General features: G+C 42.8%; 3 protein-coding genes across 5 annotated transcripts in view; 2 read left to right on the top strand and 1 right to left on the bottom strand.

Annotated features, from left to right (window-relative positions):
• The window catches only part of rasgrp2 (RAS guanyl releasing protein 2 (calcium and DAG-regulated)), a 6,979-nt gene extending 4,338 nt beyond the window's left edge, over positions 1–2,641 (bottom strand). The window contains exons 1-8 of one of the 3 annotated variants that reach the window (XM_042708598.1): positions 2,366–2,641; positions 1,904–2,026; positions 1,656–1,758; positions 1,458–1,514; positions 1,152–1,283; positions 733–883; positions 274–447; positions 1–42 (exon numbers count right to left, since the gene is read on the bottom strand). The exon at positions 1–42 is cut by the window's left edge and continues 75 nt beyond it. In XM_042708598.1, coding sequence (XP_042564532.1) covers positions 1–42; positions 274–447; positions 733–883; positions 1,152–1,283; positions 1,458–1,514; positions 1,656–1,758; positions 1,904–1,973 — 729 coding nt within the window. In that variant the 5' untranslated portion in view covers positions 1,974–2,026; positions 2,366–2,641. The remainder of the gene's footprint in view (positions 43–273; positions 448–732; positions 884–1,151; positions 1,284–1,457; positions 1,515–1,655; positions 1,759–1,903; positions 2,027–2,365) is intronic. The other 2 variants (XM_031572600.2, XM_012821658.3) reach the window with 2 other exon arrangements.
• A 2,922-nt stretch (positions 2,642–5,563) lies between these two features.
• On the top strand, positions 5,564–15,278 carry pygma (phosphorylase, glycogen, muscle A). Its single transcript, XM_031572599.2, has 20 exons — positions 5,564–5,874; positions 8,486–8,587; positions 8,689–8,767; positions 8,893–8,996; positions 9,088–9,219; positions 9,352–9,463; positions 10,150–10,232; positions 10,356–10,499; positions 10,867–10,959; positions 11,223–11,369; positions 11,590–11,753; positions 11,948–12,062; positions 12,191–12,292; positions 12,490–12,637; positions 12,727–12,785; positions 13,096–13,237; positions 13,401–13,608; positions 14,028–14,165; positions 14,562–14,628; positions 14,726–15,278. Exons 1-20 carry the CDS (start codon positions 5,632–5,634, stop codon positions 14,873–14,875), a joined length of 2,532 nt encoding a protein of 843 aa, XP_031428459.1. The 5' UTR covers positions 5,564–5,631; the 3' UTR covers positions 14,876–15,278.
• Positions 15,279–15,973: 695 nt separating this feature from the next.
• Positions 15,974–21,640, top strand: slc22a6l (solute carrier family 22 member 6, like). Its single transcript, XM_012821771.3, has 11 exons — positions 15,974–17,033; positions 17,432–17,913; positions 18,083–18,186; positions 18,398–18,552; positions 18,772–18,940; positions 19,074–19,197; positions 19,489–19,604; positions 19,855–20,069; positions 20,192–20,300; positions 20,561–20,764; positions 20,961–21,640. Exons 2-11 carry the CDS (start codon positions 17,509–17,511, stop codon positions 21,043–21,045), a joined length of 1,686 nt encoding a protein of 561 aa, XP_012677225.2. The 5' UTR covers positions 15,974–17,033; positions 17,432–17,508; the 3' UTR covers positions 21,046–21,640.
• Positions 21,641–22,273: the final 633 nt, after the last annotated feature.

The raw sequence follows: 22,273 nt of genomic DNA, 5'->3' as shown, positions 1-22,273 counted from the left end.
GACCGCCATTAATGTGTTGAAGTTTTGCAGATGCAGCAGCTCCTATGCAGACACACACAGACACCCACGCGCACACACACACCACAGAACACAAGAAAAGCTCAGTAGAAATGCACCAATGACATGACACAGGGGTCATAACAGACCCATGCGTTGGCACACTGTTTAACTTCAATTCAACTAAAAGAACAGCTTCTGTAATGTTATTATTCGGCTCAGAGAGAAGGGTCCCACAGTCCCCTCTAATGGCCTTCTCAGTTCCACTCGGCTGACCTTGGCCACTTTGATGAAATGAGAAATAACCGCTGCTCTCCGCGGGGCCGTCGGCTTGCTTAGCACCATCAGCTGAATCCACTGGGACACGCTGTTAAAGAGGGTGATGAAGCGCTCCAGGATGGGGTTATCCACTGTGCAGCCGTGCATCACGAAGCTGTGGTAGTCCTGGAACTGACACCCAATGCACAGCGGTTCCATACATGTACTGTACATGGGCAGCTCTTCACTTGCATGCTTACATAGTTGTGTGCGCAGGTCAGGTTACGTGACAATGCCCCACTCTCACTCACTCTCTCTCTCTCTCTCTCTCTCTCTCTCTCTCTCTCTCACCCATACACACACACACACACACACACACACACACACAGTACAAATTGAATGAATTAAAAACTTTAAATATGCTTGTGGAGTCAATACTGTAAAAGTGACAAACACTTGTGGGAGACGCCATCTCACCAGGATCTTGCTGAAGGACCTGTACTCCAAATAAGTGAAGTGCTCCGCCAGCTCGGAAGCTTCCAGGTGATCGAACAGCAGGGACGTTTTGCTCTTCTTGGACAGGGTCTGGCTCTGGTCACTCAGCTGCCGTCTCCACGAGTACGAGGGTCTGGAAAACAGACGCCAACAGTCACCCATCCGCACTCCACACCACACAACAGAACCATGAATCACTCACTTCAGTAGGAATGAATGAAAGATGACGCAGCAAGTGCTGCACGCTTAAAGATGATTCAACAACAAACAAAAAAACTACCCACAAATGAATATCTGAGACTTTGATGTCCCAGAATCAAATCCCAAAATCTCATGTCAAGAACAAAAGTTGGAGCAGCAGACATTTCAATGGGAAGATGCATGTCAGACTCAGGACTCACACGCTCTGAATGTCAATCAGTTGACTGAGGTGGTTACTTCCATTCGCTGTGAGAAGGTCTCGGAATTCTCTGATCTGATTGGCCAACTCTGGGTTCAGATCAAACTCTGCTGGGAACTCAGATATCCAATACCTGAAAGACGAAAAAATGAATCTTAAACTCCATATAGAAAAACACCCAGCACACATTTGAGTGTATTACATAAATGTGTGTTGAATACGTTTTTGTTTTCCAAATTTGGATAGAGATGACATATTTGATTTATATGAATGTAACATAATTCCCTCATAAAGTATATATGCTTACTTGATAAGATGACAGATCTGCAACTGCCGACTGGAGGAGCAATTTGGATCCTGTGACCTGTTGAGCTGTTAAGTCTTTACTTGAGATTATAAGCATTGGGTACTTGTAAATTAAGTGCATACTCAATGAACAATCAGTGACATGAAAAGGTCCAATACTTCAGCGGGGGGAAGCGCACATCTTCATTTCAAAGGATACTTGACCAAGAGGGTTTTGGCGAGGTCTGTGGAGGACAGATACCAGGAATGCATCATAAGGAACATTCTGGTGCGAGATACGTCACCTGATGGCCCCTCAGCATCTGTCACACACACAAAGGGGGGGGGGGAGAGGAGGACAGGGGTAGGAGAGGAGGACAGGGGTAATGAATAAGAGATTATTCTCATACGGCTCAAATCTTTGATTGGTTATATAACAGAGAAAGGAAGGGAATTGCCAGTACTGACCGAACACTTTGATGGAGGCCTCCACCAGCTCCTCCACCGTTGCAGACTGATCCAGCGCCACGTTCTCCATCCTCTGAGCCTGATCGGGTCGCACTGCAGACGACACATGCAAGACTGGACCGTCTGAGGAGTCATTTAGCAATGAAGAGGGCATCATTTCAAGAAAACCCTTGAAAAAAACTCCTGCCTTTGGTACTTTGGGTTTTCAGTGCATGCAGAGTGTGCCAATGAGCAGGATGAATTATGGGCAATTTAGAACAGATCATTTGTGTGAAACACACTGAGAAAGCCTTTATTTGGGATCCGCTCTTTTCAATTCAATGGATTCATTTATACTCTTATTATTGCATGTACTGTTTACAATCTAATGAAAAAGTAGCTTGTTTTTGATGATCAATACTGTTGAATGTCATGTCCCAAAACAAATATGTCGCACACGCTTCAATATCCAAAGAATCTTACCTCCTATGATAAAGACAACATCTGGAAATCCAAAAAGCCCAGTTTACCGTAGATTAAGCATCACACGCCAGAAGTGTGCCCAGATTTAAAACTCATCCACCCAGTGGTTTAACTTAAAGAAAAACCTAAAGAAAGCACACATTCATTTAGGAAGGTGCGCTGTATATGTGTGAGCCTGCAAGCCACTGGGTTTCAGCAGAATGCATTGGCGATGCCTCGTGAGCACATCTGGCTCACATGATTTCCTCTGCTGAGCGATTTCGGCTACTCAGACTTCCTGTTTCTAACGTACCAAACATGACTTTCCGTCAGTACATTGGGGTGTAGTAAGATCACCTCTCTCTCTCTCTCTCTCTCTCTCTCGTTCTATTTCCCTCTCATAAACACCCATACACACACACACACACACACACACACACACACACACACACACACACACACACACACACACACACACACACACACACACACACACACACACACACACACACACAGGGTGGGGTAGGGTGTGATCATAGTGTTTGTGTTTTTTGTTTTGTTTTTCCCAGTGGCACTTTTGGTCGACACATATAAACCTAACAGTTTAACCTCAAGGGTTTTTCAGAACATGTTGTGCTAAATCACCACACACACATTTCATCTGTAATGAGCATGACAGGATATGACATGACACCATTTCTGCAGTATGTTGTCGTATTTGACATGAAGAACTGAGTACTGATTGTACTGTTCTTCATCTCAATAATAATGTGTGGTAAAAAAAAAAGAGAGAGAGAAAAAAAAACTGCTCTGCCGCCCACAAACTGCGATGGTATGATAGTGATTGCCTCAGGGTTATTTGTGAAGATGGCGACCATTACAGAGCTATGATGAAAGTGAGATTAAAGTTCTGCCTATTAACACACAGCAAAACCACACAAGGCAACTACCTATTCAGAAATAAGACGGATCTCTGGATGCTATCAAAGCTCAGTTAAAGTTGAAGCAACACTGTGCAGCCTCTGACACCTTTTGGGGGTATGATTTTATTGGAAACTAGTTATGGTATCATCTTCAAATTCATTTTGATGGTTTACGGTTATGAAAAAAGGCAGATAAAAAAAAACACCTGTCATTCCCACTAGCTGCCCAATGCCACCATATCGTCAAATTAGACAAGTTAGAATGTTAGCGTGCTTTTCTCAGTGCCCACTTCGATGTTGGTGTTGTTTGCAAGGTTTCTGCATGCATTGTATGTTGTTTGTTCTCTAGTTATCGACCAGAATTCCTTCCTGCTGCTTTAAAGCCAGGCTTCCTGATGCTACCCGTAGTATTGCACTTTGGCTCCATCTGGTGGTCACATTTTACTCAAAGCATTTCAACATTTCAACGTGTCAAAAATTGTTAAATCGTTATCAATAATAAATCAAAACAGAAAATGTGTGTAACCTATTTTAACGTTTGTTATTAATGTACAATGTGTAAAAAGTAAATTACTGTTTTTAAACAGAAGAATGACAAATTGTGTATAACCACATGAGTAATTCAAACTGTCGCGTTAACCCTATTTGAGAGTACAGGGGTGCAAAAAGAAAACCCAGATAAGAGCTACAAGCTACATGAGACATGGTTTGAAAGACTGAACCAGGGAATTTAAACACCAAACCAGACTACACAATTAGAGAGGCAAGAGAGCAAACAACAAAAATAACCAGACATAATTAATAAAACAGAACAAAATCCTTAGCTGGGGGTCTAAAGAGCAAAGCAGTTTCTTGAACGGAAGCCCCTTTTGATTTTCTAAATATATTTTTTCCCGGTGATCAGCAAGGAAAGCACTTGAAAGGCAGAGAAAAACATAACAAACTTTATCATCGCCATCTACCAAAAAGGATATTGCAGCTCAGAATAGGAAAAAAGGATATTGCAAAAAGGATATTGCAGCTCAGAATACATTGAAGGGAACATAGCAACATTAGCTACTGTAAGGTTGATACAATAGTCATTGAATGATTCATTCAATTATAAATGTATTCATTGACTAAACTTAAAATCCTAATTCTGGCTGCTTTGCGAGTTGTTTGGCCAGTTCATTTATTTATTTTGTATTATCATTATTTACGTTCTCAGATATATTCTGATGAGGCCTACTCATTGTTCACTGGGTTATCATCATCACATAAACTGACTTCTCACAAAATATAAGATTAGTTTTAATAAATGACCTTCAGAGCCAATCTACATATTTCTTACGAATACAATGCTTGAATGACAGTCAATATATAAAAGTGACTTTTGTTCTGAAACCCAATTTGAAGTTAAACCCTTTATGATTTCTGTATGATTTTGTCCCTTATCTATCTTTTCCAACAACACCAAGATTCTGTTACATATTGTTTCTTTATCCATGTCAGCTGCCCTTAGATATATATATACTGTATGTTAATAAGTGAGGGAAATGTGTTTTGAGTGTCCTTTTTAATCTCTATACTGAGAGAGCTGTGGAGGCCTGAGAGACATCCTCACTGACATTCACAGAGCATGCCACTGAAATATCATGGCCTTTAAGACGGGTCAGCTGTAAATGGGCCAGTTTCCATAGATGTGTTGTACATGTGATCCCGTAGGGCTGATCCTATCGTAAATGGATTCTGAGAGCCAAAATCCCCTTGACTGCACCCTGTCGTGGAATATGAATTAAAAAATATGAATTGATCAAAACTGTTTCTTTTAAATCATTTAAGTTTGTTAAATGAGTTCATGTTTAATGTGGTTGCTAATATTTCGAGGGAGCTGATATGCTCCATCTGCTCTCATGACTGAACTCGACTCAAATTAATTGAGGTGAGGAATCAGACTGACATGAATTAAAGTGAGGAATCAGACTGACAGGAATTAAAGTGAGGAATCAGACTGACATGAATTAAAGTGAGGAAATACACATTTTTAAAACAAACTGTCAAAAACTGCCTGTATGACATCAATATTGCACGTTTATTTGATCAAAATGTTCTTTTTCTTTAAAAGGGGAGTCGGTTAAAGTGTAATTTATGATAGAGTGAAAAAGAGAAAGAGAAAATATATATGTATATAGCACTTTACAGTGTTGCTGTTGCAGTAATAAAGCTACATTGCGATTGGATACAAGGTCGTATCCTTATCCCGCCTTCTTCTCAATATTAATGAAGCCGGGGTTAAAATGAACTGTCTAGTCGGTGCTGGGTTGCTACCAGCTGTACTCCTGGAAGTGACCTGTCCTCTGTACTGTGTTTACATATCCTTCCACAATGTCTCGACCGTTGTCAGATCACGAGAAGAAGAAGCAGATTTCGGTGCGTGGCCTTGCCGGAGTTGAGAACGTCGCAGACCTCAAAACCAACTTTAACCGGCACCTTCACTTCACGCTGGTCAAAGACAGAAATGTTTCCACAAAGCGTGACTATTATTTTGCCCTGGCGCACACCGTGCGCGATCACTTGGTTGGCAGGTGGATCCGAACCCAGCAGCACTATTACGAGAAAGACCCCAAAGTAAGTTACCATTTAAGACATCGGTTCATCTAAACGATTTTTTTTCCCATTCATTTAGACTTGACAGTGGTCCTTAAAATAGAGTAAAATGCTAAAAAAATGATTCATTTTTTGCCTAACAGATATTCTAGCTCAAGGACGAGAAATATAGTGATGACTTGTTAACTTTTGATAAAAGCTGGTCTCTGGCTGGCTACCAGAAGCTCTGCTACGACCCTTGGCCTTTCCATGCATCCCAGCAGACTAGTGAAACAGAACTTCTTTATAAATGCCAAGCTTAAGTTAACCCCCCCCCCCTGTATATACCCCTGGACAACATAACAGCTTACAGAGACTAAACATTCTCTGGATTTTGGTTCAAAGACCACTGTCCATAGTTACATTTGATTGTAGCTGGGATTCATTGCAGTATGTAATGGCCACTAAGGTTTCTTTTGAATTTGGTCCCCAGACCTGGAAGCAGTTGTCCATGCATATTGCATATAGATGTCTTCAGCCATTCATAATGCATGTGTCATTTTCATTTGTGGGAATAATATTTTAGTTCAGTACGTGTCTAGAAATATTGTGCCTACCATGATAGACCTATCTGGAACTATGCCAAAGGCCCTCTAGGAAGAAAGGTCAAAAGTTATGACCCCAACAGAAAGGTCAAAAGCTATGGCCTCAAGAGAAAGGCCACGGCTGAAAGCTATACTTGTCTTTGGTATAGTTATATATTTATAGTTGAGCTGGTTAAGCACTAATTTTCACACGAAACAACTTTCAAGCCAGGTTAGGTACCAGACTTAACCACCATGTCATGTATTTAGCATCTCATCAAAAGAGAACATAGACAAGCACGGATTATCAACATCGGCGGTTAAACCAAAGCATGTTTAAAATATCTGCTTTAAAATGACTTACATTTGACGCACATTTTTCATTTAAACATTCAGTCACTGACACTGTGCTGCAGATTTGCAGTATATATTGCTAGTGGTCGGATTAACTTTGAGTTTCATCCTCTTGGGGGCTGAGACTCCGTTGCATGGCTTGCTCTGAGTAGCCTTGTTGCATTTAGTGTAACACAGTCCCCACTATAGCATAGTTTACCAGCAGTGTGTTAGTTCACACAGTCCCCACTATAGCATAGTTTACCAGCAGTGTGTTAGTTCACACAGTCCCCACTATAGCATAGTTTACCAGCAGTGTGTTCGTTCACACAGTCCCCACTATAGCATAGTTTACCAGCAGTGAGTTAGTTTAGTCGGCAGACTAATTGGTACTAGGGCATCTTGGACTGCATACACAAGATGACAGATGGGCTGTTATTTAATGCATGTGTCACAGTGTGCTCCTGCCTCATATGATTAAAACTGAACAATGGCAGATATCCTGATACCCACATATTCCTTACACGAATCAGGAGTTCCACAACTTGATAACTGATAGCAAAAAAAGCACATCCAACTTATGCTAAAAAAAAACGGAGTTTTCTCATGGAAAATGTACCTTTCTGAAAATAAATAAATAAATATAATGATACATATATTGGTCTTGTACATTTAAAAAGAAATGATGAGCATCATGCCATAGTCACTGCAGAGCTCTAATCACGTCTATGTAACCTTTGTGAGTGACCTCCAATGGGGTTATTTTTACTCCAGTCAAAATGCCACGGTTATATAATATGCCTGACCTTCCTCCACCCCACGTCTCTCTCTCTCTCTCTGTTCCAGTAGGCCGCTGCGGTCTCAAACAGCCACCACGAGAAAACTCAAAATGTCAAAGATTCATATCCCAGGCTCTTTCTGTGTTGAGAGGCAGATAATAAACACAGTTGCTAAGCTCAGACATTCCCTTGACAGCCAGTGCAAGTGGCCTCAGTCCTCCCTGAGAGCTGCTTCACCCGCCCTCGGGACGAATGCCCTCGAGACTCGATACTTTAACAAGGAGACAGACACAGAGATGGCCTTGCATCTGAAACGGGCAGTAATAAAGCATTTTAAAATGATTGTGGCCTTCTGTCGGGCACAGCGGGTGTTATTTCCCCCTCTAATCAAGTAATAACTCAGACATATGGGACAGGGGAGTCTGAAAGGAGCCTGTCAGGATATTACAGCCACGCGTCGCTAACCCAGTCGATTTCCGTTGACCCTGAGGGACTTCCTCTTTTTCCCCTTCACGATAAGAAACATGTTCAGACATGTTTGTAGTACACAGATACAGTGTGCCATTGCTAAATGCAGGCTAACACGTGTTTTTCAGAAAACTGATGGAATTAACTAGCATAGGTAATGCGTTTTATGCTCAAACTAGCTGTCTTTACAGTTATCACTGAGAAAGAACTGGACCGTGGACAGGGATGTGTGGATATTTAATATGCTCATAAGGGTTTTTGAATTGATGTCAAACATGTAAAGTGAGTTAGTTACCACTTCCAGTAAAAAAAATATATATTCTGAGGATATGAAATAAACTTAAATGTCAACGTGGTTCAGCTGAATTAACCAATAAGGAACATTTCCTATTCTTTGTGCACGTTACTCACTGGGGGGAGAGGATGGTCTGCTGTGGTGGTATGGCAGAAGTGTAGAGACCTAATTCTTCACGTCTCTGTCTCCATTAGCGGGTATACTACATCTCCTTGGAGTTCTACATGGGCCGGACGCTGCAGAACACCATGGTGAACCTTGCACTGGAGAATGCTTGTGATGAAGCGATGTACCAGGTGAGCCACCTCAACCTGTCCGTCTTAGCCGTGCAGGTTTCATGTCAGAAATACGAGTAATTTTTTTTTTTAATTGTTGGCCAACCAATTGTATTTTGCAGATGGGTTTGGAAATGGAGGAGCTTCAAGAGATGGAGGAGGATGCTGGTCTAGGCAATGGTGGTTTGGGTCGTCTGGCTGGTAAGTTGAATGCTCTATGCCTCACCATACTGAGGGGACAGAGCAGTGAACTGTGATCGTCTCATATTTGATACACAAAAGTCTGCTTCCACTGATGTGGTGTACTGTCCCCTCGGTTTTTTCAGCTTGCTTCCTGGATTCTATGGCATCCCTGGGCTTGGCTGCATATGGCTATGGGATCCGCTATGAGTTTGGAATTTTCAACCAGAAAATCGTAAAAGGCTGGCAGGTAAAGTAGTGAACCCGACTTTCTGTAACATGTCATAATAACGCATTGCTGTTTTGGACCATGATTGCTTTATCCATTCACTAACCGGCAGGTTGAAGAGGCGGATGACTGGCTTCGTTATGGCAACCCTTGGGAGAAAGCCCGTCCAGAGTACACGAGGCCGGTCAAGTTTTATGGCAGGACAGAGCACCACCCCGATGGCGTGAAATGGGTTGACACTCAGGTGAAGTGATGGCATGTCAACCTGACTGTAAATTGTGCTTTTTTTATAGCATTTCCTTGTGTCAGTGTGTGCACGTGTGAGCGTAGTAGGAATACAAGGATTGAGACCCACTTTTGTCTGTCCTGCTGCCAGGTTGTGTTGGCCTTGCCATACGACACCCCTGTGCCAGGATACAGGAACAATGTTGTGAACACCATGCGCCTCTGGTCTGCAAAGGCCCCCTGTGATTTCAACCTGAAAGACTGTGAGTTCAAATCTAAGCAGAGATGTTATTTATGATGTGTGCAGAAACACATGTGTGTTAATCTCAGTTTTCTGTGCCAGACCACTCACAGCATGTATTTGATATGTCCGGCGAAATTGTGAGTGTGCATGTCCTTTTAAGTTAGAAGTTCAACAGACTTAGCTTTCTTAATGTTTGTGCTATACTGTCAGAGACCTGTGCTGTGACCCGTTTTTATTTCTGAGCCCAGCCTAACCCAGCTTCCTCTGGCATGCCCCCGGCTGCATGCTTAGGACTGGCTGAAAGAGTGGAGTGCGCTGTGTGTCACTGCTTCAGCGGATATTGACCGAACCATGAGGTACTTTTCAAATGCCGGTCTCGAATAACGCCTCTCACATGCCAAGTCAGACAAGAGCTGCCTGCCAGTCTTTTTTTTGCAAAGAAACTAATCTGACTGCAAGACAGACTGCTTTACAACTTAAAGGTGCAGTCCGCGATTCTAATCCAATACGTTTTAATTGAATTGCCTGTTGAGGTGAAATATCCTTGAACAGCCTCCCAACCAGAATCGAGGACTCCACCAATAAGTGCAGATGGGCCACACAACATCGGTGCATGACCGGTTGCAGCAATGAGAGAAGCCATATGTATGACTCCGCTGATAAACTGACATGTAATATTGTTTACTTTTTTTTTATCTTTAACAGTCAATGTTGGTGGCTACGTTCAGGCTGTGCTGGACAGAAATTTGGCAGAGAATATCTCTCGTGTCCTGTACCCAAATGACAACGTAGGTCCCACCATGTTTGCATCTCACCCTCCTGTTATGACATGTTTGGCCTGTACAGACAAAGGGCCTTATGAGAATGTTAAATAAGTTGTATTAAATGTGTGTGTGTCTGTGCTGGTCCAGTTCTTTGAAGGGAAGGAGCTGCGTCTGAAGCAGGAGTACTTCGTGGTGTCCGCCACTCTGCAGGACGTCATCCGCCGTTTTAAGGCCTCCAAGTTTGGCAGCAGGGAGGTCGTGCGAACTGACTTCGCTTTGCTGCCTGATAAGGCAAGATTGCTCACTGACTGTAGTGGCCACTTTCGCTGCCCTGTGTGTGTGTGTGTGTGTGTGTGTGTGTGTGTGTGTGTGTGTGGCTTGTGTGTGTGTGTGTGTGTGTGTGTGTGTGTTTCTGTACTTTGTTGCCATGTATTATAAAAAAAAATGCAGTTAATTAGGCACATGTTGTGTCATTATTGTAAATGAAATTACAACTAATTATGTGAACGGCTTGATGAATGAGCTTAAGTAGTTAGCTCACACTTGTCATTAGGCTAAGAGACAGTAGCGAGCTTTGCATCCAAATTTGAAGTCGTGCGGGCTCCACATTCTGCTCTGCACTCCCTCTCTCATATCCCCCTTGCCTTCCCACGTGCAGGTAGCTATCCAGCTGAATGACACCCACCCAGCCCTGGCCCTCCCCGAGCTGGTGAGGGTGCTGGTGGACGAGGAGCACCTCCCCTGGGATAAGGTGAGAAACGCTGATGTGGGGCGACTACACCTGCGGTTGAACTCGACAGAGGTCACAACCAGATCTAATACGCTGCAGACGTATAGCCCAGTGTTTTAAGAGGGTTGTCATCAGACCTGATTTATGATGGGGGGGATCTCTTGGAGACAGATATCGTATTAGCATGTCATTGCAATGCCGAGCGCATAGAGAATTTAGCTTCATTCTGTCTTCTGAAATTTGGTTGTGTGTGTGTGTGTGTGTGTGTGTGTGTGTTTGATCAGGCGTGGGACATCGTTGTGAAAACCTGTGCATACACTAACCACACAGTCCTGCCCGAGGCCCTGGAGCGCTGGCCCATCGATCTGATCCAGACTCTGCTTCCTCGCCACCTTGAGATCATCTATGAGATCAACAGGCGACATATGGAGGTGGGTTTCTGTTATTGCTCACTGAAAAACAGAATGAAGGGAAAGATGTTAGACATATCACATAGTGACCTACAGATGGCCTATGTGTAGAATTCCAGCATGTGAAATAGACCCGTCTTTCTAGAGCTTTTTGCAGCAGTAGGTCTATCGTGGAGCGGACACACGATTGTAACCGATTCCCCTCTGCTTCTTTCTGTCCCTCCTGTCGTGGTGTCTTCAGCGTGTTGCACGCAAGTTCCCCGGTGATCATGACCGCATGCGGCGTATGTCTCTGATTGAGGAGGAAGGCGGGAAGAGAGTGAACATGGCTCATTTGTGTATCGTCGGGGCCCATGCCGTCAATGGAGTCGCTCGCATTCATTCTGACATCCTCAAGGCAGGCCTGTATGTCCAAACACACACACACACACACACACACACAGGTGTGCTTGCATACACAAAGCATAGAGCACACATATGTATGCACTCCAACAAACCCATCCTCAAAAGAATAAGACATTCATAAAATTGAGTCCGATATGCTTCAGGAGACTGATGACGGTGGCGTGAAGTCTTTAATGTTGGTGACATGTGCACAGGTTTAAGGACTTCTACGAGATGGATCCTCATAAGTTCCAGAACAAGACCAACGGCATCACACCCCGCCGCTGGTTGGTCATGTGCAACCCCGGGCTTGCAGAAATCATTGCAGAGGTGAGGCCCTCATTTAGAAATCACTAATGTCTATTTGTAGGGGGAAATACCGTATATTACATTTATAAATCACTAATGTTTATTTGTAGGGGTAAATATTACAATTTTGTTTGTTTTGTGTATGTCAGAAAATTGGAGAGGACTTCGTTCGCGATCTTGACCAGTTGAGAAAACTAGAGAAATTCATCAACGATGATGCATTCATCAATGCTGTTGCACAAGTCAAACAGGTAAGGCCTACTGGAATTCCAGGAGACAGTGTATACTGAATGTTTTTGAGAATACAAGTTTTCCATTTTGGTGTGTTTGGATGTGATTACCAGTGCTGTACATGTATCTGTCATCACACCATCATGTGGTGAAAGGCGAGAAGTTCTTGTAGATAAATAAGCTATAACTATCACGCACTTCTTCCGCACGCCCATAGGAAAACAAGCAGAGGTTCGCCACTCACATGGAGGAGCACTACAAGGTGAAGATCAATCCCGCCTCCATGTTTGACATCCAAGTCAAGAGAATCCACGAGTACAAGAGACAGCTGCTCAACTGCCTCCACATCATCACCTTCTACAACCGTGAGCGATCTGTTCAGCCACCTCCTATATGTTTACTGGCCCTGCTCTGGGTTTAGTCTGATGCTGACTGTTGATGAACATCTCAACAGGTATCAAGAAGGAGCCAAACAAGCAGTGGACTCCCAGAACCATCATGATTGGCGGAAAGGTGCGCTAGTTCTTACGTGTTTTACAACTTATTCAGACGCATTAGGAATAACAACTTGTATAACTTTTAAATTCTCAAATTTCTGTAATTTAACCAAAATAAAAGGTGTAAGAGTTAAAACCCAGTATCCCTCAACGCATGTGACTCAGGTAGAATAACTCCTGTTTTGTCAAAAGCACCTTCCTATTTTGGGAATATATTGACTAATGTTTAATTATATGAATTATATTTGAACAAAACACACACTAAAACTGAGTATTTCATTGTCTAACAAGCATCCACCATTGTCTGTTTTCTTTGCCTGTGACAGGCTGCACCTGGCTACCACACGGCTAAGATGATCATCCGTCTCATCACTGCTATTGGTGAGGTGGTAAATAATGACCCTGTTGTGGGTGACCGCCTGAAGGTCATCTTCCTGGAGAACTACAGAGTCACCCTGGCTGAGAAAGGTACATACACCAAAGCATGCCTGTCTGTCTGTCTGTCTGTCTGTCTGTCTGTCTGTCTGTCTGTCTGTCTGTCTGTCTGTCTGTCTGTCTGTCTATTTTGGGTGTATCATAAACCTCTGTGAGCCCAGTGGTTCACTCCAGTTCTCTGTTCCTTTCCCCTCAGCTGTTCCTGCTGCTGACCTCTCAGAACAGATCTCTACCGCGGGCACAGAGGCATCTGGCACAGGCAACATGAAGTTCATGCTGAATGGTGCCCTCACCATTGGTACTATGGACGGTGCCAATGTGGAGATGGCTGAGGAGGTCGGTGATGACAACATCTTCATCTTCGGCATGAGAGTCGACGATGTGGAGGCCATGGATAAGTCGGGGTGAGAATGCAAATGCAAAAAGCCTGTATGCTACACAGTATAACAGTTTTGAAGCATCTTTTCATTAGCAACTAGTAATATTATCTTTTCTTCAAATTCAATTGTCATGGTATATGGTGATATGAAGGACAGATAAACACACCGGTCATTCCAACTGTCCACCAAGTCTATGCACTTGACCACCTCGTGAAATTGTACAAAAAAGATTTTATAGCACGACATCGCCAACTGTATCACCAAAAGACACGAGTTAGCATGCTTGCAAGTGGTGTAAGGTTTTTGCATGCCATTTCAGTATATAGCAATAGTTTTGACCAGAACTCTCCTTACTGCTGTTTTAATCCAGCAATAACACTGAAGGTAGATGCATTTTCATAAAGAAACTGATGAGCTGCTAAGCTGCTGTTTTTGTTCCGTAGAGGTTACAATGCCCATGAGTACTATAACCGCATACCTGAGCTGAAGCAGGCCATGGACCAGATTTCAGGAGGCTTCTTTAGTCCTAAGCAGCACGACCTCTTCAAGGACATTGTCAACCTACTGATGCACCATGACAGGTACTGAGTCTGGCAACTGGACACATTGCAACCCACACACACACACACACACACACACACACACACTACCAACAACAAAAAGGAATATCTTGATAAATCACTCCTGCTAATTGGAGCTAGTTAGCCCTGTTTCTTACAGATCTGGTGATAAGATAATTACACTTGCAAAGTGCTGGAACAACTTTTTTTTCTGGTATTCCTAATGTTAACAAACTTGACTGTCCTCTTGTTGCCCTTAGCACGCACACACACTGTCTCTCACACACGCGCACACACACACACACACACACACACACACACAAAGGGTTACCTTGATGTATTACCCACTTTGCTCATTGGTCAAGTTAAACCTGGTCCAGTACCTGATCAGAAACCTGTTTACTTCCTGCTGCACAGATTCAAGGTGTTTGCTGACTATGAAGATTACATCAAATGCCAGGACAAAGTCAGCGCCCTCTACAAGGTTAGTGTGAGATTCACATGTCCCTCTCTCTCTCTGTCTCTGTTTGGATCTCTTGCATTATATTTCATTTCTGTCCATATTTTAAACCTTTTTCCAGAACCCCAAGGAATGGACCAAGAAGGCGATCTATAACATTGCAGGCAGTGGCAAGTTCTCTAGTGACCGCACCATTGCCCAGTATGCTCGCGAGATCTGGGGTGTGGAGCCCTCATTGGAAAAGATCCCTGCTCCAGATGATCCTAAGTAAAAAGCCTTGCTCTCAAGATCCCCCCTGTCCAGTGCATTGCATCAGTGGCTTTTGGAAAAAAAATGTCAGTTGTAATCAGGCAGTAGTAAAACTGTTGTTTTAGATCTTGCAGACAGTAAATCAAATTTGGTGTGTTGAGCTTGCATAGTCAGTGAGGTGGATAGACTACTGTCTCTGTCTCTCTTTTATTCACCCTATTAGGAGTATGTGTGAGAAAATATGTAAGAATGTCTTTTAATCTGTGTTTGTTTTTCGAAATGTGGGTTTGTGGGAATCTTGCACAAATATAGGCATTACCATCATAAGGGCTAAATGGCCTGAAAACAACGAAGAACTGTCAGGCAAGCTGTTATAGCGCCCAACTAAAGTGTTGTTTATTTTTCAATAAACTTTTATTACTTTACAGTAAACAATAAAAAAAAATGGTGTTTCTGTGATTTCTATCGCAATGTTATTCAAAGACATGGAAAATCATGTTCAATTCAAGTTAATATTTGTTTCTGTCAAATGCTGAACCAGCATGCTTGCAGGTGAGCCACTATCCTACACACATTAACCTACACAGACCCTGTATGATAAGGGTTCAGCCTACTATCAGTATGGTTGCTCCAGTAGAGTTGTAAACCATTGAAGAGAGCTTCCTTAATTGGTTACCTGTCTCTTGTGCTTGTTAGACAGCAAAGCTGTGGATCCTGAACCCTTGGTCCCTATGCGTGACAAATGCTAATCCCCCGAGTGGGTGTCTGCGACCCTGTGGTGTCATCTACTGGACCGAGCACAGACACTCTGAGCAGTTATGTCACCGAGTGTTTTCAGAGGCAATCCGCTGAGAGTCATCTGTTCTGGCATCTCATGCTGTTTCACCAGTCAAACAGAGCAAATTCCTCACAGCCAACCGTGAGGGGAAAATAACCCTGCTATGCTAAATACCTCTTTACTGAGCCTTCGCCGTCACATAGAGATGTATAATATGTATAAATTACATATATTTATTATAGTTTTTTTGTATAGCATGTTTCAGCACTTTCAATGCAATGTTTAAATCATTGAACCTGACTTCTCCTGTTCTGGATTGTGAACTGCAGTCATTTCGACAACTCTTCCAATGATAGCCATAATGAGTTAGAATAGCTGTTTAGTGAGAGTCTTTGGGCTGAAGTAGGTATGCACAGCTGTTGAGAGAGAGGGAGAGTTGGTCGTGAAAACTACAACCCTGTGGGGATGTCATGTAGAGGAATCTTTGTAAAACACAGCAAATTCTGACTTGTTGTGGTAGACTTGTGGTAGACTTGTCTGATATAATCTGGTTAATCATGGTGGAACATTTCCAGGAATCAGTCTCTAAGTTTCATGGTGTGCGTACGAAGTTCAATTGATGTGAAAGTACAGCTCTGAAGAGCTGAAGTTTGAACTTTGAAACAGAGGCAAACAGAGAGATATAGAACTCTTGGAAACACTATGCTTTGGGTTACTGTTCTACTACCAAGCTTTGCAATCTTTTAGCTGTCTGCCTTAATCTTGTCAAATAAAAAGCCTGACCCAGACAAATCACTAGTCAGTCACTAATCACTATTTAAGCAATCCACATAATGTTCTGAAATGTTCTACTGTCTCCCGCCTATACTACCTCCCACTAAAAGTGATGCAAACTTGCGTCACTGAAGTATTTTCAAAGACCAAGGAACACTAGCAGGGGTCTCGGAGCCCATATCCATGTTACAGTGGACCGGAGCATGATGATGTTCTAACTTAGTTCACAGCTAGGTAAAAGGTTTGGGGTTCTTTCCATCCGAGTGGTTGCTGTGTTGGACTCCAATCAGTTAACTGATTTATAATCCAGCCTTCAGAAGAACCACATTTCCTTAGCAAAGCCTGTGGAATGTAAAAGCGGATTACCATAAACTGCATAACCTCGCAGGGCTATTTATTTACAGTTTTACAACAGTTTTGACTTCACAGATTTTTACAGCCTTTTTTTTTTCTCACAATTCTGGCTTCAACTGACAAGGCTCCATGGGCTGAGGGAGTCCTATGTGCATGAAAGACAAATGAAAGACACTGTACTTTTGCATTTCACTCCTGAAGCAAGAACTGTACTTGATATTGAACTGCTGTTGAAGTCCACTCCAACAACATCTGTGGAAAGAAATCACCAAAGGTAAGATGTATCTCAGTCAAGTCGCAGGTTCCTCAAGTATGCATATAAATACTTAAACGTTCTGTAAATATGTCTTTGAATTGTGAAGCTTAGATTAGACACTTGAGACTTTTAAAAAGGGTGCTCAAAATTGTATGATGGGCTTAGTGTTAGATGTTGATGTTAAAAAACTCAAAGCTACGGGAGAAGGTGAATATACAGTAGGCCTCGTGAAATACTGTATTATATATCCTATTCTCTCCTTCCAGCTATCAACTTCCTTGTTTTGTCTTTCCTCTGAACTTTGATGTCTTCTGGTTGTAACATATTGTACTATGGGATGCAATAACTGTGTGGAAGCCTGTGCGCCTGCACTGTCCTGACAGAGGAGAAACAATGTATGGTTGGTGTTTTCACAGTTCTCATGTGCTCCGCTGTACTGAAGGACTTTAGAAGGGTAACACTCTGAGGATAGTCCCAGACGCTCCGTCCGAGCATGGCTTTCGGAGAACTCCTGGATCAGGTGGGCGGCACCGGTCGCTTCCAGGTGATGCACGTCACCCTCCTCTGCATACCCATACTGATGATGGCCAGCCACAACCTGCTGCAAAACTTTGTGGCTCCGGTGCCACCACACCATTGCAGCGCCCACGCCAACCTCTCACTTCACACGCTCACCAAGGAGCAGGTGCAACGCATCACCGTCCCGGTAGATGAGAAGGACAAGCCGGCCAGATGCCAGCGCTATGCCACTCCGCAGTGGGGCCTCTTGAATGTGACGGATAGGGCTGAGGCTGAGGAGGAGGATGCCTTTGCAGACACTCTTGACGTGGAGCTACAGGGATGCCAAGATGGATGGGAATATGGAAAGACTGAGAGGAGCTCCACCATTATTACAGAGGTACGGTCACAGTGGTGTGTTCATTAAGCTGGATCCAACCTGTTTAGGTTCTTCCATGCAGTAATTGTGAGCATTACTTTGTATTTTGAATGTTTGCTAATGCTAGGACCGAGATTCTCGATGACTATCCTTGGTGTGCCATCTAAACCTGGTTTCTCTTTCTCTGCAGTGGGACCTGGTTTGTGACCAGCGTTCATTAAAACAGATGGGTCAAACCATTTATATGGGAGGGGTGCTTATAGGTGCTGTTATATTTGGGGGACTGTCAGACAAGTAGGGTCCTTTAATCATCAAACTTTCACAACATTTAAGACAACCAATGTGTAAAACACTTACATTATTGTGATTCATTATTACAACATTCTTATGAACAAGTTATCACTGGCAGACTGATGATTCCATGACACTAAAATCACTCTATTCTCCTCATGACAGCACAGTAATGTGTTACTTATAGTTTTTTCATTTCAACTTTGGAACACAGATTTGGAAGGCTTTACCTGCTGCAATTCTCATATCTCTTACTGGCAGTGTCAGGGACTTGTACTGCCTTTGCCACGTCCTTCACCGTCTTTTGCCTCTTCCGGTTTGGCTGTGGCATGGCTCTCTCTGGACTGGTGCTCAACACCCTCTCTCTAGGTAAGTTTGCAGTGCCTCAGTTTTGGGCAATGAGATCACAGACCAAATGAGGGTATAGAGGTCGCTCTGTCAGAGTGCTAAGCCCTTTGGTGAGACCTTCAAAGACACTGTGTCCTTTGAAACAGTAATCCATTTTTTTTAAATGCTATGAATAAATATAGCTTATCGCAACCCAACTGTTCCCTCTACCTATGTCTATGACCTTCAACCTCTGTCCAGTTCTGGAGTGGATCCCCACGCGAGTGCGGACGATCGTGGGAACAGGGACAGGTTACTGCTATACGATCGGGCAGCTGCTGCTGGCACTTGTGGCTTATTTCATCCGTGACTGGCGTTGGCTTACATTGGCTGTGTCACTACCATTCTATGGCTTCTTCATCTACTCATGGTGAGAGAGGGTCTATATACTGTACGTGGTGAAACGAAACCCGTCTTTTCTGAAATTTGTAATGTTGGCAGTGTATGGGGTAACAAATGGTTTGAGACGAAGAGTGGCAAAGATTTGGTTTAATTGTCTACAGGTGGTATTTAGAATCTGCCAGGTGGTTGGTTTTAAACCGGAAGTCCGAAAAAGCTGTCAAAAACCTCCAGGCTGTCGCTCGAATCAATGGCCGCCATGCAGAGGGAGAGAAAATTACTCTTGAGGTACATCAGTTCCATTACTGCAGGTCTCATTGCTTTGATGTTACAGTGTGTGTGTCTTTGGTGGTACCCGTGTGTCTTGCTCAGGCCCGTGGACAAGATGAGATCCATGATACCATGTAGTGGCTCTGTAAAGCGCCTAGAGACAATTGTATTGTTATGGCGCTATATAAATAAAATTGAATTGAATTGAATTGAATAGTTGCATAGAAAAACATGCTTCAAAAAGTGGCAAATTGTGGCATACTGTCTCTTTAAGACAACCCTACTAAAGGTGTATGTCTGTGTCGACAGGTCCTCCAAGAGTCCATGAAGAAAGAGATGTCATGCTCCGAAGGGTCGTATTCTGCACTAGACCTGGTCCGCACCCCCGTCATGAGGACCATCACCATCTGCCTCAGTGCTATCTGGTTTGTGTTCAGTCACTACCGTTAATGCGCACGCACATGGCACACATCACAAGTTATTAAAGCCATTACGAGAATACTCTGGGTCACATGTTGAGGTCTTTTGTCTATGTGACTAAATTGGTTCACATGATAAATGTAATTAAGGCAAAGCTATTTCATTAATTCATTATTTGAAATATACAGCTTAGATATAAACCAAACTGCTCAGCACTGCTGCAGTGTCAACAAAATGACCCCTCATTCCTCAAAGGTTCTCGACCAGCTTTGGCTATTATGGGCTTTCCATGGACCTGCAGAAGTTTGGAGTGGACATGTACCTGATTCAGGTCATCTTCGGCGCTGTGGACATCCCAGCCAAAGTCATCGTCACGGTGGCCATGAGTGTGTTTGGGCGCCGGCCCTCCCAGTGTGCTTCCCTCATCTTGGCTGGTATCGCCGTACTTTCCAACCTGTTGGTGCCCTACGGTAAAAGTTCCTTGTTTCCATAGACCGGTATTGAATACCAAACCTTTGGTGATTGAATAAGCCCTGGAATGTGTTTCATATGAATGTATGTTATTCATTGCTTTTCATTTTCTAATGCACAGAGAAACAGACAATGCGTACCGTTCTGGCTGTGGTGGGGAAAGGCTGCCTGGCGGCTTCGTTCAACTGCTGTTACCTGTATTCACCAGAGCTCTACCCTACCGTCATTCGGTAAACTATCCTATATGCACACACAATTCTCCAGTGAAGTGTGTTCGTTTGTGCCTGAATGCGCACCTTGATGTCTATAAACACAGACGTCTATTTATATTATGTATCTGATATGTTAATGATTGAAATGTGATGATCATATTTGGATTTGCATTTCTATGGTTTCATTTCCTTTCTATGTCAAAAGGCTATTCTTTCCCAATGAGCTTATGAGCTTATCCGTGTGTGTAAGTGATGCTGTATTATTTCTTTCCTCACAGGCAGAATGGCATGGGCTTTGTTTCCATGACAGCGCGATTCGGGGCTATGGTGGCCCCTATGGTTCAGTTACTTGGAGAGCGTGTTCCTTGGCTACCGGGACTCATTTACGGGGGAGTTCCTATCATAAGTGGCTTTTTTGCCATCTTTCTGCCTGAGACTCTTGCATCCCCTTTACCTGACACAGTTCAAGATGTAGAGGAAAGGTGAGATGAACTGCACTGCATTGTCCTGTTTTCCTTATAGATTCATAGAGCACTTTATTTACCCTGAAGGGAAATGTGGTTATTTTGGAATTTCTGTAGGAATGTCCTCTTCTGGTACATTAACATCATTGCAAAATAGAATGTCCTGTTTTTGAAGTTTTAAGTGGACAAGTAATTATAATCTTCTTTTTGGCAGAGGTTACAGGCGGAAAAACACCAAAGCCAAAAAGGAGGAACTACCTACAGAAGACACTAGCAAGCCTCTGAAGGATGCTGCCTGAACACGCCTCTGAAGGATGCTGCCTCTGAAGGATGCTGCCTCTGAAGGATGCTGCCTCTGAAGGATGCTGCCTGAACCCTTCACACTCAAGAAGATGTGACAGCTACCATCAGTTTCCCTGTCATGGGCTACTGTGGAATCTGTGCAAGGAATTATTAAATGTTTATATTGTGTTATTCCATACATTATTATTGTTATTTTTTGACTAGGAGACATCTGGATGCAGCCTGTTTTGTATTTAGTGTGTAGGCTACACAGTTTGAGCGAATGCGGCATTCATAATATGTATATAATGAAGGATTTATACCTCACTGGAGAGTAATTATTATGTTCAATTATTTTGTTTTTCAGTCTCTAATTTCACATTTCATGGGCCAAATTTGTCACATAACTATTCTATTTCAAATAGGCCCAAACGAGTTAATGTAAAGAAATTTGTATATTATAGTGATAGTCTTAATAAATTATATTTAAGGGTTACTTAGACATAGGAAAAAAAATGCAACCTCTTCAACGTTCTTCAAAAATGGAGAAAAAAAATTGAGAGACATTGGCTCTAAATATTGAAACTGAAATAAACTAATTCCATAAACCTTGTTCTGAATAAATATGTTTTTATGTCAGTAGACCCATCATCACACAAACTTACCCCGAAATAACGGGCAAATTAATAGACAGTTAAAGAAGGCCAAATCAAACATGGTTGTAATTTTAAATAATTTCTGTCTTTAAATCAGCTAAACTGACCATCTAGCATCATATATGTATATATAGTGTCAAAGTTTTTTTTATTTTTTCTTCTTTTTTTTCTCACAAATTTTTGGTCAACGGTATCATATACTTCACCAATGCGCATGCACATTTTGATGGCAAGCTGGCCCCTAGGAGGCGCATTATCCTAGCTCATTGCAATTACTTTACGGAGTGGCGCCACCTAGTGAATAATGTCAAAAGCAAAAATCTGGCTCTTCACTAGCTAATATCTTGTGACATGAAGCTTCAAACTTCACAAAATGTAACACTCTGCATCTCTGCCACATTCTTTGGACACGTGCCACATTTTGTGAAACGTCATCCACACATTTTAATATCTCAATAACCGCTTGAGCTAAACTTTAGAAATTGGGTATGCTTATACACCGCTACATTTGCTCACAGCTCCCGAGGTTCAATTTGGTTTGCTCAACAATATGGCTGCCAATGGCCAATCAAAATTGAGCTGCCATGCC

This window comes from Clupea harengus, chromosome 8, assembly GCF_900700415.2.
Source record: "Clupea harengus chromosome 8, Ch_v2.0.2, whole genome shotgun sequence".
NCBI lineage: Eukaryota > Metazoa > Chordata > Actinopteri > Clupeiformes > Clupeidae > Clupea > Clupea harengus.
The sequence above is the reverse complement of the archived record's forward strand: the minus strand, read 5'-3'. Positions and strand labels throughout refer to the sequence as shown.

Excerpts from the sequence above, each read along its gene's own strand:
- pygma (XM_031572599.2), top strand. The coding sequence starts at position 5,632 with ATGTCTCGACCGTTGTCAGATCACGAGAAGAAGAAGCAGATTTCGGTG. Across the intron at positions 12,293-12,489 it reads CTGTTGCACAAGTCAAACAG|GAAAACAAGCAGAGGTTCGC; the intron begins GTAAGGCCTACT and ends GCACGCCCATAG. Across the intron at positions 13,609-14,027 it reads GAGGCCATGGATAAGTCGGG|AGGTTACAATGCCCATGAGT; the intron begins GTGAGAATGCAA and ends TTTGTTCCGTAG.
- slc22a6l (XM_012821771.3), top strand. The coding sequence starts at position 17,509 with ATGGCTTTCGGAGAACTCCTGGATCAGGTGGGCGGCACCGGTCGCTTC. Across the intron at positions 18,941-19,073 it reads GGCTTCTTCATCTACTCATG|GTGGTATTTAGAATCTGCCA; the intron begins GTGAGAGAGGGT and ends AATTGTCTACAG. Across the intron at positions 19,198-19,488 it reads GAGAGAAAATTACTCTTGAG|GTCCTCCAAGAGTCCATGAA; the intron begins GTACATCAGTTC and ends CTGTGTCGACAG.